At 38.5% G+C, this 14,224-nt stretch overlaps 1 protein-coding gene across 1 annotated transcript in view; it reads right to left on the bottom strand.

The window, feature by feature from the left end:
* Nucleotides 1–14,224, bottom strand: part of CDH23 (cadherin related 23) — a 1,935,615-nt gene that overhangs the window by 109,110 nt on the left and 1,812,281 nt on the right. The window contains exons 48-50 of the mRNA XM_073596703.1: nt 8,620–8,844; nt 8,324–8,493; nt 1,296–1,433 (exon numbers count right to left, since the gene is read on the bottom strand). Of these exons, the coding sequence (XP_073452804.1) occupies nt 1,296–1,433; nt 8,324–8,493; nt 8,620–8,844 (533 nt within the window). The remainder of the gene's footprint in view (nt 1–1,295; nt 1,434–8,323; nt 8,494–8,619; nt 8,845–14,224) is intronic.

Below are 14,224 nucleotides of genomic sequence, written 5' to 3' on the forward strand. Positions count from 1 at the left end.
CGTGGCTTGATCCGTATGCGTCATTCTGTCATACAGGAGGTTGCGAGCCGGGGATGTGGCTGACGCAGTCAATGTCCTGAGTGAGGCTTGTCCTGAGTGAGGCTTGACCCGCACGCACCATCTTGCTAACCAGGAAGTGACTGCCTGATTGTACACATGATGCTGAAATCCTGTCATAGGTTGGTATTTCATTTTGGGGATTACACTCTCTATATAAAACACAATTACCAAAGCAGACCTATACCCCAGATGATGGCTCTTTGGACGAAATGTGTCGGGACGAGCCTTGCTGATGTCATTGCGCTATTTTACTGCCAATGAATATTCCTATAAGCACATTTTTTCATCCAAATGTGAGTGTTCCTGCTTTTAAAATAACTTTTTGTTACACCTACGGTTTTACACTATGTGGCGCCTTTGTTTCCTTTCTGGTTATACCGTATGAGTGTATAAGGAAGACTTGACCCATCCTTTGTTTGAGGCTGCCAGCCCTGATCGGTTTTACTACACTGAGCTATCCAAGGGATGGAGGAATCATCTCCCATTCTGGCCAGGGGTAAGAGGCGTGGATGTTCCATCTCATTGGTGTCGATACACCACAAGCCTTGGTGACTCATTGGGCGTATGCCTTTCTGAGTCCATACATTCTGGTAAGCCTTCCAAAGTTGGTGGTGGTTGTTTTCTTCACACACGCGATCCCTATGTGATTCTTGCTGATACCATAAGGACTTACCCTCCTTTTTTGGATTCACTTCAACACTTTTTTTGCACTTATGTGGACTTATTTTTGATTTTGTTTTTTCATTGTTTCTCCTTTGGATATATTTTTTAATTTGATCACATCATATCTACTTTAATGTTTATTAATTTAGTATATATTTATGTACAACTTCACGGTATTTATATTTTTATATGGTACACTGTTTCCCATTGATGCACACATTTGATTGTCCTGTAGACATACAGAGACCTTTCACATTTAGCACTGCATATATCTTTAAACAAAGTAGTACAGGAACCCTTTCTAAAGTTGGACAGACTTGTGTAGAATCAGTTAAGACAGGTCTCATAGGGAAACATTGAATTTCACATGTCATCCAACTTGGGGTGTCCCAAGTAAGATCCTATGTCACATCAGTGTGAGCCGAGCCTAAAAGTGAGAGCTAAAATTTTGAAACATTTGATTCCTCATATAACCCCAAAATCCATTCTGTCTTCATGAAGAGGGAAAAGTCATAATCAAAGAACAGTTTGTGGAGACTGAGGTTTCCTCCTATTGGAGTTACAACACTTACCGTAGTAGGGTTTATCCCAAACTTGCCCTCTCCATCCACAAGGCTGTACTGAATAAGAGCAAACCGTCCAGAGTCTGCATCAGTGGCTTTTATCTGCAAAACTGTAGATCCGGGTTGAATGTCCTCAAATACAGGTTTCTGGAAGGCAAGAAAAATATGTTATTAGATGCAAAGATGAGGCCAGCATATACAGAACATGCCAAGTTAGCCAAGTAGGTTAGGAAACCTGTGATTTTAAAGCAGGCCAAACTGTATCAGTGCAGTCATAGAGGGAGAAGCCACAACCCCACCAATCCCCTTCTGCTCTGAGCTAATTAAGGACCAGAGTGCTCTAAAATTATCCAGAGAGCATTTAAAGATATCTATGTACTTAACTCCTATTGCCCGAGTCTTATCCCACAAGGGTAGCATTCTGAAAGGAATAGGATGTGCAAATGCAAGAGTGAAGTTGGAAAATACAGAAACAAGGAAAATGGAGCTCCCTAAACCCCTGATAACTCGGCCCATCTGTGCCAGCCTGATTGCGTGCTCTCATGTGCATGTTAATGTTTACTCACATCTGTGATGGACCTATCTAGCAATTTGTTCAATGCAGCACTCATTTGCCATGAGCGTTGAAAATCTAAAAACTGTTCTTTTTATCACTCTTATTTTGTTTAGATGCAACTTGGAATCCAGACAGCAAAAGCTATTAAAAAAACAGGTTGAAAAAAATGTGACTGGCTAAGAAAAGATATGTGCAGGCTCCAAGCTTAGATGTGTACCTGTGCCCAGATCATGGACACTAAAGTATTTAGAGATTCTGAACAAGCAGTAAAATTACTTTAAAACAAGCTCTTACTCACCGCTGTGGCTATAGACATTGTGGAAAAAAAGTTCACAACAAAAGCACTGAAATTGCTTTTTTTTAATGAAAGGAAGACCAACCAGGCCTTGAATGTAAATGAAAACCACAGCTTTACAGTCTTTATTGTGATCTTTGAGGATGTTTGGAATAAATAACTTCACATTACAGGCAGCTAGAAAGGTGTTTTAAAAGCTCTTTTACTGCTTGTTAAGAATGTTTTATTAGTTTAACCGCTTGCCGACCAGCTCACACCGATATACGTCGGCAAAAGGGCACGTACAGGCATATTATTGTACCTGTACATTGCTCTTTAAGAAGCGGCTTGCGCGTGCCCACCGCAAGCTCCGTGAGTGTGATCGCGGGTCTCGCGGACTCGATACCTGCGATCGTCTCACTGAGAGGAAGAACAGAGAAATGCTGATGTAAACAAGCACTTCCCGTTCTGCCTAGTGACACTGACACTGATCATAGCTCCCTGTAATCAGGAGTGGTGATCAGTGTCGTGTCACACGTAGCCCATCCCCCCCACAGTTAGAATCACTCCCTAGGACACACTTAACCCCTACAGCATCCCCCAGTGGTTAACCCCTTCACTGCCAGTCACATTTACACAGTGATCAATGCATTTTTAATCGCATTGATCGCTGTATAAATGTGAATGGTCCCAAAATAGCGCCAAAAGTGTCCGGTCTGTCGCAGTCACAATAATAATCGCTGATCGCCGCCATTACTAGTAAAAAAAAAAAAAAATTTAATAAAAATGCCATAAAACTATCCCCTATTTTGTAGACGCTTATTGCAATTTTTTTTTAACCAAAAATATGTAGAAGAATACATATCGGCCTAAACTGAGGAAAAAGAATGTTTTATTTATACATTTTTTTTCATGTTTTTTCATATACTTTTTGGGGATATTTATTATAGCAAAAAGTAAAAAATAATGCGTTTTTTTCAAAATTATCGCTATTTTTTTGTTTATAGCGCAAAAAAGAAAAACAGCAGAGGTGATCAAATACCACCAAAAGAAAGCTCTATTTGTGGGGAAAAAAGGACATCAATTTTGTTTGGGAGCCACATCACACGACCGCGCAATTGTCAGTTAAAGCAACGCAGTGTCGAATCGCAAAAAGTGCTCTGGTCTTTTGCCAGCCAAAAGGTCCGGGGCTGAAGTGGTTAATGTCTGGACACAGGTGCACTTTAAAGGTATATAAGCAAAACATATGTGCTCCATGCTGCTGTAGTCATTATTTGTAACAGTCTTTCCTAATGAATCTTTATATCAAGCACCAATCTCATCTCATGGTGCTAGAACATCAGACATGTGCACAAAGATTTGCACAGGTACAGTGCAATATCTCTACACATACGGATCATTGATGCTTTTCAAGAATGACAGTTTTTTAATAGTCTAATTTAAATATAGCCATGCCCACTTGCAGGTGTATTAATATTTGGTATGCTAATTTAAAAACGTTAGCGGCACTCAGACTCATTGGAGAAAATCACATTTTTATTTTAGACATGCTGTGGCTTAGCTGCCAGACATTCTGAACCTAGAGTGTACATTCTACAGAAAACCAGCCTTGTTAAAAAAATCCTCTAATATCTGCTATAGCCTGTGGTTTATCATTTGCGTGCACCACAGACAATGCACAATCATATGGCTTATATGTTTGTAAAGCAGGTTCAATGTGTCATCAGTCATTCACAATAAAAAAAGTCTACAATTACTCTCTAAGTGATAGTAATCAGTCACACCTTACAAAAAAAAGACTGTCTAATGAATTTAAAGCAGAACTAAAATAAGAACCATACTTCAACGCAAAAGTAAATCCTAACAATGTACTCTTTATCAATTTAGTAATACCCAGCTTGAAACCTTCTTTTTCTGCCTGTCCAATAATGGTGAAACAACGCAGCCACTAAAATCCCATGCATGCTGAAGCCAGTGTCATTCTGGAACTCCTTTCTTGCTATTCCTTTTGTCCAAATACAGTGCCTTGCAAAGTATTCACCCCCCTTGGCATTTTTGTTGCCTCACAACCTGGAATTAACATGGATTGTTTGAGGATTTGCATCATTTAATTTACAGAACATGCCCACAAATTTAAAGATTTTTTTTTTTATTGTGAAGCAAACAACAAATAGGACAAAATAACATAAAAAAAGCCAACGTGCATAACTATTTACCCCCCTAAAGTCAATACTTTGTAGAGCCACCTTTTGCGGCTATCACAGCTCCAAGTTGCTTTGGATAAGTCTACATGAGCTTGCCACATCTTACCACTCCTACCACTCCTTGCAAAACTGCTCCAGCTCCTTCAAGTTGGATGGTTTGAGCTTGTGAACAGCAATCTTTAAGTCTGACCACAGATTTTCTATTGGATTGAGGTCTGGACTTTGACTAGGCCATTCCAACACATTTACATGTTTCCCCTTAAACCACTCAAGTGTTACTTTAGCAGTGCGTTTGGGGTCATTGTCCTGCTGGAAGGTGAACCTCCATCCTAGCCTCAAATCACACACAGAGTGGTACAGGTTTTGCTCAAGAATATCCCTGTATTTAGCACTGTCCATCTTTCCATCAACCCTGACCAGTTTCCCAGTCCCGACTGCTGAAAAACATCCCCACAGCATGATGCTGCTACCACCATGTTTCACTGTGGGGATGGTGTTCTTTGGGTGATGTGATGTGTTGGATTTGCACCAGACATAGCGTTTTCTTTGATGGCCAAAAAGTTCAATTTTAGTCTCATCAGACCAGAGCACCCTCCTCCATACGTTTTGGGAGTCTCCCACATGCCTTTTTGCAAACTCAAAACGTGCCATTTTGTTTTTTTGCTGAAAGTAATGGCTTTCTTCTGGCAACTCATTTGCCATAAAGCCCAATTCTATGGAGCGTACGGCTTATTGTCCTGCTATGTACAGATACTCCAGTCTCTGCTGTGGAACTCTGAAGCTCCTCCAGGGTTACCTTAGGTCTCTGTGCTGCCTCTCTAATTAATGCCCTCCTTGCCTGGTCCGTGAGTTTTGGTCTGCGGCCGTCTCTTGGCAGGTTTGCTGTTGTGCTATGTTCTTTCCATTTGGCTATGATAGATTTGATGGTGCTCCTAGGGATCATCAAAGATTTGGATATTTTTTTATAACTTAACCCTGACTTGTACTTCTCGAAAACATTGTCCCTTACTTGTTTGAAGAGTTCCTTGGTCTTCATGGCAGTGTTTGGTTAGTGGTGCCTCTTTCTTAGGTGTTGCAGTCTCTGGGGCCTTTCAAAAAAGTGTGTATATGAAATGACAGATCATGTGACACTTAGATTGGACACAGGTGGACATCATTTCACTAATTATGTGACATCTGAAGGTAATTGGTTCCACCAGAGCTTTTTATGGGCTTCATAACAAAGGGGGTGAATACATACGCACATGCCAATTATCAGTTTTTTATTTCTGAAAAATAGTTTTATGTATATATTTTTCTAATTTTAATTCACTAACTTAGGCTATTGTGTTCTGATCCATCACATATAATTCAGATTAAAAAAACATTGAACTAAAGGCTGTAATAGGTAAAAAGCCAAGGGGGGTGAATACTTTTGCAAGACACTGTACATCCACACATGGGCAGTATGGAGATGCACAGAAGGTTCCTCTATCAATGCAGGCAATGAACAGCCACTGCTGGCGGGTGGATATGAACACAATGTCACCCTGGCAGAATGCCGAGTTGCACATTTGCATATTTAAAAGGCTATCCTGCAATATTTCCAGGAGTGCCTATTGGGCAATAGTACCGTGTAAAAATGGAAAAAGTGAGCTACAATTTTGGATAAACTTTTATTGGTGACTACAGTTCCACTTAAAGTTGCTATGTTCTTTTTCATATAGTCTTTAAATGATTCATTATAAAATGATCAGCACAACTAGAGGTTTCAGCAGTGTTTCCTGAATAGCCTTTACTATATATTTAAGTGCTTAGTACTGGTCTTTTGTAATAATAATAATTGTATGTGAGAGACAACAAGGAGCCAACTATGGTTTCTTTTTTGGGAAAACCTCTCCAGTCGTTCCAAATGTAGTTCTCAGACCCCAGATTACTGACAATAGAAAGTTCCCCACTACAGATGTGCCAAAATGAATAATTTACGCCAGAAGCGGGTAAGATAGATGCATCCTGCAGCTTTATTGTCAGTTCTTGACTGCAGTGAGTGTAACCCACAGTAGATTATAAGCTCTGCTCATATTACAATTCTTTTTTTTTTTGTGTGATAAAAGCAAAAATCTGTGGTTAAATGAACATACTATCTAGCATGTCTTTGTTACATTTTATGCTATTTCTTTTTGAAAACTGCTTGAAGGTTTAAAAATTTGTAAAATGTATTGACCTACTGACATTATTATTTACTTCCTGCCCCACATCTGAAAATATATAACTACTACATCCTGTTATCACCTCTACACTTCCTGTACCAGATTCACCTTCTTTAGATGCTGTTTTATTTTTATCAGTCTTCGTTGTAATCTTTGCAGGCTATTTCAGTTATAGCCTTAAACTGACAAAAACCTTTTAAAACAATGAATAGCCTTTTTAAAAATATCTTACTTTGTGAGTAATAAGTAGATTATTATCAATAATAATCAAAAATATGCGCTCCTGGCAGCCTGCACAAACTACTCCTGCAGTTTATTCTGCTACAGTTCTAACACATCAGACTGACAATATTTTTCCAATGTAATTTTTGCACTTTATTTTTGTTCAGCTTTTTAAATTGCCTAAATTGCCTAATGCCTAGTCTTTGGTCAATGTTATTTTAGTTGCTTTTTTTAATTTGTTAATGGTTTTATATCAAATGTTTTACTATGTATATCCAATATGTGTGATACAAATAAAAAATGCATGCCAAAGGATTATCAGAGCATTATGGGTTAGCTAATGTGACATCACATGAGACATTCCTTTGATGGTGTGGTTTGAAAGCTCAAACTGAAACCATCTGTTAAGAGATAAGTTACTGGGATTGGACTATGAGATATTGATCTGACAAACATATTTAATAACAGAAATGAAAAAGAAAAACTGACTGTACATAAAGCAAAATTAGGGTTTTTGAAATGTGGAAAGGAGCCTGAAGTTTCATCTGCTGTCTCATAAGAAGAATGCAAACAATTTATTATGCAATATATTTTTTTCATTAGATTTTTTAGCACTGTCCACAATGTTTGCGTAGAAATATATACAATATCTATATACATTCCATTTAGTAAAAAAATGGCCTTCTTCTCAAAAAAGATAACAACCAGGCCTGTGTCACCATAGAAAGATGTTTGTGAGTATACAATTTCTCTCCTGATATCAGCCTATATATGCTTTAGCAGCTGGTAGGTAATAAGGACATACACAAGTGCTGCAGCCCTATTGCTTTTTTTTTTAACCTGTAAATGCCTACAGATAAAAATACTGCCAAAAGAAAGCCCCTCTGTTTCATCCCCAAAAATGATATATGTACTATTATGGTATTATATGTAATAATGGCAAGAAGCCAAAATAGGCTCATAGCTGAATTGTAAAAATTGCCCTGTTCCATAAGGGTATAGAGGGGTTAAAAAGGGGGGAAACCTAATTGTACTTCTTAACAGATCAGGACTATAGACAGATACCCACAACAGTAAATATATCCGATTCACAGCAAAACTGGGATCCAGCATATACTTTTATCTAGTTGCAAGTGATTAGTAGCCATAGAGATGTAAAAAATGTATATGGAGTTGCCTTTCTTATACATGGCAAAAGCCACTACTATGTAACTTAGGCCATTACTCACCCTTAATTAGCTCTGCATATACTGTAAAGTCTGATCCAGAACAATGGCTGTACTGGGGTCTGTGTAGGGTATGTATAGGGTGTGGAGACAATAAAGCCTCTGTTGATGTGTGGATTATTCCACCCTTAGATATCAACCAGGTAACTGCTGTAGCATGTGTAAATTATACAGCTCACTAAACAAACTAATCGCACAATAATCCCAGAATGGAAATTTCTTGTCTATGCATACATTTACAGAATAATTGAAAATTCCAAGCCTGTGGACTAAATGCAAAATATACAGGCCTTTGGAGGTACCAGTGCAACAACATAGCTAAAACACATTTACTAGACTGGACATTGGTTATTGTCACTATTTTACCTGATATAACGTCTGGCTAAATATTGGATTATTGTCATTGATATCCACAATCTCAAGACGAACAGGAACATCAGAAGATCTCTGCGGAGAACCATTATCTGATGCTCTGACAGTGAAGTTTACCCACTGCACCTGCTCATAATCCACAGTCCGGTTTGCTATAATTTTTCCTGTACAAGAAAAAATAGTATGCTTTATTTTCAACAAATACAACAACAGTGTACAGAAATCAATAGTGTACATATAGGTAATAAAAGCTAGGAAAAAACTTTTGCAACCTTTCAGTGTGTTCTTACCTGCTGTGTTGTCCTCGAGTTGTACATATCCTGCTGGCACAAGGTTATAGAGAGAGTAGGTGATCTGACCATTAGGTCCCTTATCCGGGTCAACAGCAGATACTGACAACAGTGTGGTCCCTGGGGTGGCACCTTCAATTATCCTTTGAGAGAAAACAGTAACCCCAAATGGTCGAAATCTGGGAGTGTTGTCATTGACATCCAGAATATTCACTGTTAACTTTGCTGTAAGCAATGCATAAATAAAAACATTAATAGTTATATATTTTTATACATAAAAAAGTTGTACCTAAAAGACAATTTACAACAATATTGAAAAAAAAAAATATGGAAAACAATAAAGCTTGTCTAAAAAAATCTATCCCAGTAGAACAAATGTTCAAGAGTTATCACGGTTTCTGAAATGGTAGCTTGGCAGTGCAATAGCATTCACCTTCTTCCCTCTACCATATAAAGGCACAGTTGCTTTCATTAGTAATGATTGGTTTCCTTTTACAATCCAGAAAAAAAATACATAGTAATAAGTAACCATCCAAATCATCCACCCAAATCATTCCTAATATGTATACATGTATGTGTGTTACAGACTTTAGATTGTAATATAAGCACTTCACAGGTAAGGATTGATGTGAATGGGTCAACACACCCATGTGAAGTATTGCAGAAATATGTAAGCACTATAAAGTAATTAGAATAAATTCCCGGTAGTACATATTATTACATTGTTTTACAAAGAATATATAAAATAATTTATAAAGTAGAATATGTATTCTACTTCCTCCTCTCCTCTTTCCTTCTCCATCAGAGTTCCCCAAGGTTCTGTTCTTGGACCTCTCTTATTTTCAATCTACACCTCTTCTCTGGGTCAGCTGATTGCCTCACACAGCTTTCAATATCATTTCTATGCTGACGACACCCAAATCCATCTTTCCACCCCTCAACGCGTCACTAACTTACTAACAGACATATCTGTCTGGATGTCACACCACTTACGCAAACTCAACTTGTCCAAAACCTGAGCTCATAATATTTCCTCCCCCACGTGCCTCTTCCCCTGACTTCTCTGTCAAGAGCAATGGCACAACCATCCATCCATCCCTACATCCCCACATGCCAGCGTGCTAGGTGTTCTGCTGGACTCTGAACTCTCCTTTTGGCCCTACATCCAATCCCTTTCCAAAGCTTGCCACCTCAACCTCCGCAACATCTCCAAACTGCGTCCCTTCCTAACCAATGAAACCACAAAGCTCCTGATTCACTCCCTGGTTATCTCTCGCCTCGAATACTGCAACTCCCTCCTCATTGGCTTACCTTTAAATAGACTATCCCCCCTTCAGTCCATCATGAATACTGCTGCCAGACTCATCCACCTTACAAACTGCTCAGCGTCTGCTACCCCTCTCTGCCAATCCCTTCATTGGCTGCCACTCGCCCAACGAATTAAATTCAAAATAGTAACAAAAACTTGCAAAGCCATCCACAACTCTGCCCCCAGATACGTCACTAGCCTTGTTTCAAAATACCAACCTAATCGTCCTTTTTGTATATCCCAAGACCTGTTGCGCTCTATCTCCCTCATTATCTCCTCCCATATTTGCCTCCAGAACTTCTCCCAAACCTCTCCCATCCTCTGGAATATCCTATCCCAATCTGTCAGACTATCTCCAAATCTTTCTACTTTTAGGCAATCCCTGAAAACTTTTCTTTTCGGAGAAGACTACCCTGCCTCTACCTAATAACTGTTTTTTTATTTTCTTCATCAGCTCATCCCCGACAGTTATTACCCTTTCGTATCACTTGACCCTCCCTCCTAGATTGTAAGCTCTAACGAGTAGGGCCCACTGATTCTTCCTGTATTGAATTGTATTGTAATTGTACTGTCTGCACTACCAAACTGTCGGCGCTATATAAATCTTGTATAATAATAAAATAATAATAAAGGCTGATTGACTGAATATCTAAGCATTATGTATAATTACTAAGCAATAATAATAAAGAGATTAATAAAAAGAATAAAGGTGTTAATAAAGCAATGCACACAATTAAATATTTAATTAAAAACTGTTCAAGTAAAATAATATCAGTTTTTAGAAATACAAATTATGATAGACTTTTTAAATATTGTTTTCATTCTTTGAAATTTTAATTAATTTATACTGGGCCAGATCTATATAATATTTTGGCCATTGTTGGTAACTTAACATGCTGGCTTAATATCACATTCAATGACTCCTGTAACAAAATATCCCCACCAGAGCTCATAGTTCTAGCTAATGCCTGCTGATGCTGCAATCCCAGATGATGGTGTCACGACACACTGATTTTCCACTAGTTGGAAAAAAAAAATAGTAAGACAACCCCAAATAAAACGTAACACTTTTATTAAATGTGCAAAAGGACAGATAAACAGACTCCTGTAATAAATCTTACAACTAGAATTCATGAAAAATATTGGATGATATTAGGTCATGTCTGCGTTAGAATGATCTTATGCCTCTAATTTAACTACTGCATTATTTCAGCATTTGTCTTGCTGGTTTTTACCTGCACTTGACACTGTCATTTCTCCAACTATGCTCTCTGCCTCACCCTTATTTATATTCCTGCATTTACTATAAGAGGCTACTAGAGCATTTTTTCAGCATAATATATCAAATTGTTTCTTTGGTTTTTTATGCAGCATCTGCCAACTATCCCTTTGCTGCCCAAGTTAGTGTGTCATATGGTTGTGTCCTCGATTACTTTGTGCTCTGGTTTCCTTTGTAGTTTACTTTCTGCTCATCTGCTTACCCAACTTCCACCTTAATTATTCTTCTCCTGCTTTCTGATACCTGCTTAGTTTATACTTAGGCAAGTCATAGCTGATGCAGCAGGCTGATGATGCAGCGGGGTAAAATGAAAAAAAAAATTGGATTCCCCCATTTACACAGAGTGTGCTGATGGGGGAATCCCTCTCGCCGAGCTATTGTATTCTCACCGAGGGGAGAGTTCCTCACCATCAGAATGCAATGATCAGTGTTGCCAGCAACAACCGGCGGCACCGATCGAGGGAGAAAAACCCGACAGGCTGATTGTAAAGAAGTCATCAAAAGATCCATAGATTAATCAAAATTTGTACGGTACCTGCTGGACTGGCTGAATTTCAATCCATTTATGGCCAGCGTTAGTTTTTCACTCCTGTTTTCTATCTGCATAGATTGTTCCCAGTTCCATTCAACCATTTTTTCTGCCATGGTGCTTTGACCGATCAGTGTTGATATACTAAAAGGCCACTAGGCTTTTTGGACTTTTCCAGAGGATTTTCTGTTAGTATTGCAAATGTGGCAAAACTTCACCCAATCTCCTGCAGGTAAATGTTTATTTGCACATGATTGGATGATAGAAGTCAGCAAAGTGTCACATCAATTACTAAGCCAAGGGAAAAGTCCCTTGCAAAGTGCAAATTCTCTTACAAAGGGAACAGTCTGTTTGCCCTTAGTAAGTCAACCCTATTGTTTGCCTTCTTGTTTCTGCTCGGTGGCCGAGCAGGGGTCAAAAAACAAAAGGAAAAGAGAATAATAGGAGAGGGAATCATAACTATTAGTGGGGTAGAATTGGCAAAAGAGGAAATGAAAATATTGGATAAAGGGCTCAAGTTTGCTCCAAAAAAGAATCTTAATAAATTCAACACGTATGTTGATATTAACACATTTGTCAGAAACCTGAATATAAAGAAACAGCTTAGTACCCTGGAGAGGGCAGAGGAAGAAGTGCACCGGAAACCAATGGTATTCTATTCAGCAATCTCCAGAATAAATCTATCTTCAATCCACCAACTGGGAATGATGGACATGTCGAGGTGTTCAAAAAAATGGTCCTGAAGGACCTACAGGACCTGAAAGTAAAAAAGGCTTATGATCCAGGCGACATAAAAAGTGGTATAAAAAAACTGCAATCTAGAAAAGATACTGTGATAAGGCAAGTGGACAAAGGAGGGGCCATAGTCATTCAGTCTAAAGATGCCTACGATGATGAAATAAATCGACAACTAAGTTCTGTTGAGACATATCAAAAATTGCCAAGTAATCCCATTATGAGATACAGAAAGGAATTGGCTAAGGTAGTCCAGAAGGGGTCCAAAAAGGGTTTATTGAATAAAAAAGAAACAAAGTATTTGCAGCCGAATGTGTGTAGGATCCCTGTTATCTACACCTTACCGAAAATCAATAAGGATAAAGTTAAACCCCCTGGTAGACCCATTGTCAATGGGCTCAATTCAGTAGGTGCAAGAATTGGAGAATGCATCGACTGGTTTCTACAACCTGTGGTGAAAAAAAACAAGTCATACCTTAGAGACACGAAACACCTCATTCAGCTGCTAAATGACATCAATCTGACCGATGGACCAGTCTATTTGGCAACTGCTGATGTCGCGTCACTTTATACAATCATCACCCATGATGAGGCCATCCAAGTGACCAAATGAGCTCTGAGAAGATTCAGTGACTTGAAATGTGTACAAAGGAGGTTCCTTTTGGACTGTCTGAGATACAGTCTAGAGTCTATTTCCGGTATAACAAAATTTTCTTTAAGCAAATTTGTGGAATTGCAATGGGCGCAAAGCATGCGCCCAGTGTTGCTAACCTGTATATGTTGGAATGGGAAGAAGAGGTCCTATATAATAATGTACCACAACAGCTTACATTATTTAAACGATACATGGATGACATCATTATAATTTGGAGTGTTGACAGAGAAAGCCTTATTGATTTTTGTTTCAATCTAAACACCAACAATAAAAACATATAGCTCACTTGGGAGATAAGTGATGAAAAAATCAATTTCTTGGATTTACTGATAGAGAAGGAGGGAAAAAAACTGACCACTCAGACTTACTTTAAAGTGGTTGACAGGAACAGCTACTTGCCTCTTGACAGCTGTTATTATACTCCCTGGTTAGAAATATACCAAAAGGGCAGCTAATCAGGTTGAGGCAGAACTTGTCTACTAAAAATGTATTCCTTAAAAAGGCGGAAATGATCGGAGATTTATTTATTCAGAAAGGATACCGTGCTGACTTCATTGAAGAAAAAATAAGAGATGTCTCATTATTGGATAGAGAAAAATTGATACAAGATAAAATTGAAGATACAGCAAATTGAGATAGTATATCATTTGTTATGGACTTTAATATCCAACACAAATTGAAAGAATTTTTTTTAAAATATTGGAATATCATTAGAGCAGACTGCCATTTAGGTGCCATTCTCGCTGAGAGACCCAAATTTACCTATCGGAGGGCCCTTGACCCTCAGGGATCGTTTGTCAAAAAATGTGCTTGACCCTGCCACTAAAAAGAACGTCTCCTTTTTTGAAGGTAAAGGATACTATCCCTGTAGAAGCTGTTACACGTGTCGGCATACTAAAGAAAGTAAGAAAAAGAAACCTAGCTTTACATCGACGGTGACTTTCAAGATATATATGATAGAAGAATTTATATTGCATCATAGTGAAGGTGTCGTGTACCTATTGGAGTGCCCCTGTTGGATATTGGGAGAACAAAAAGGGGGTTATGGAAGAGATTGAGGGAGCATGTCCAGAACATTAAATATGGCTTTGTTAAGCA

Source organism: Aquarana catesbeiana, linkage group LG08 (genome assembly GCF_042186555.1).
Source record: "Aquarana catesbeiana isolate 2022-GZ linkage group LG08, ASM4218655v1, whole genome shotgun sequence".
NCBI lineage: Eukaryota > Metazoa > Chordata > Amphibia > Anura > Ranidae > Aquarana > Aquarana catesbeiana.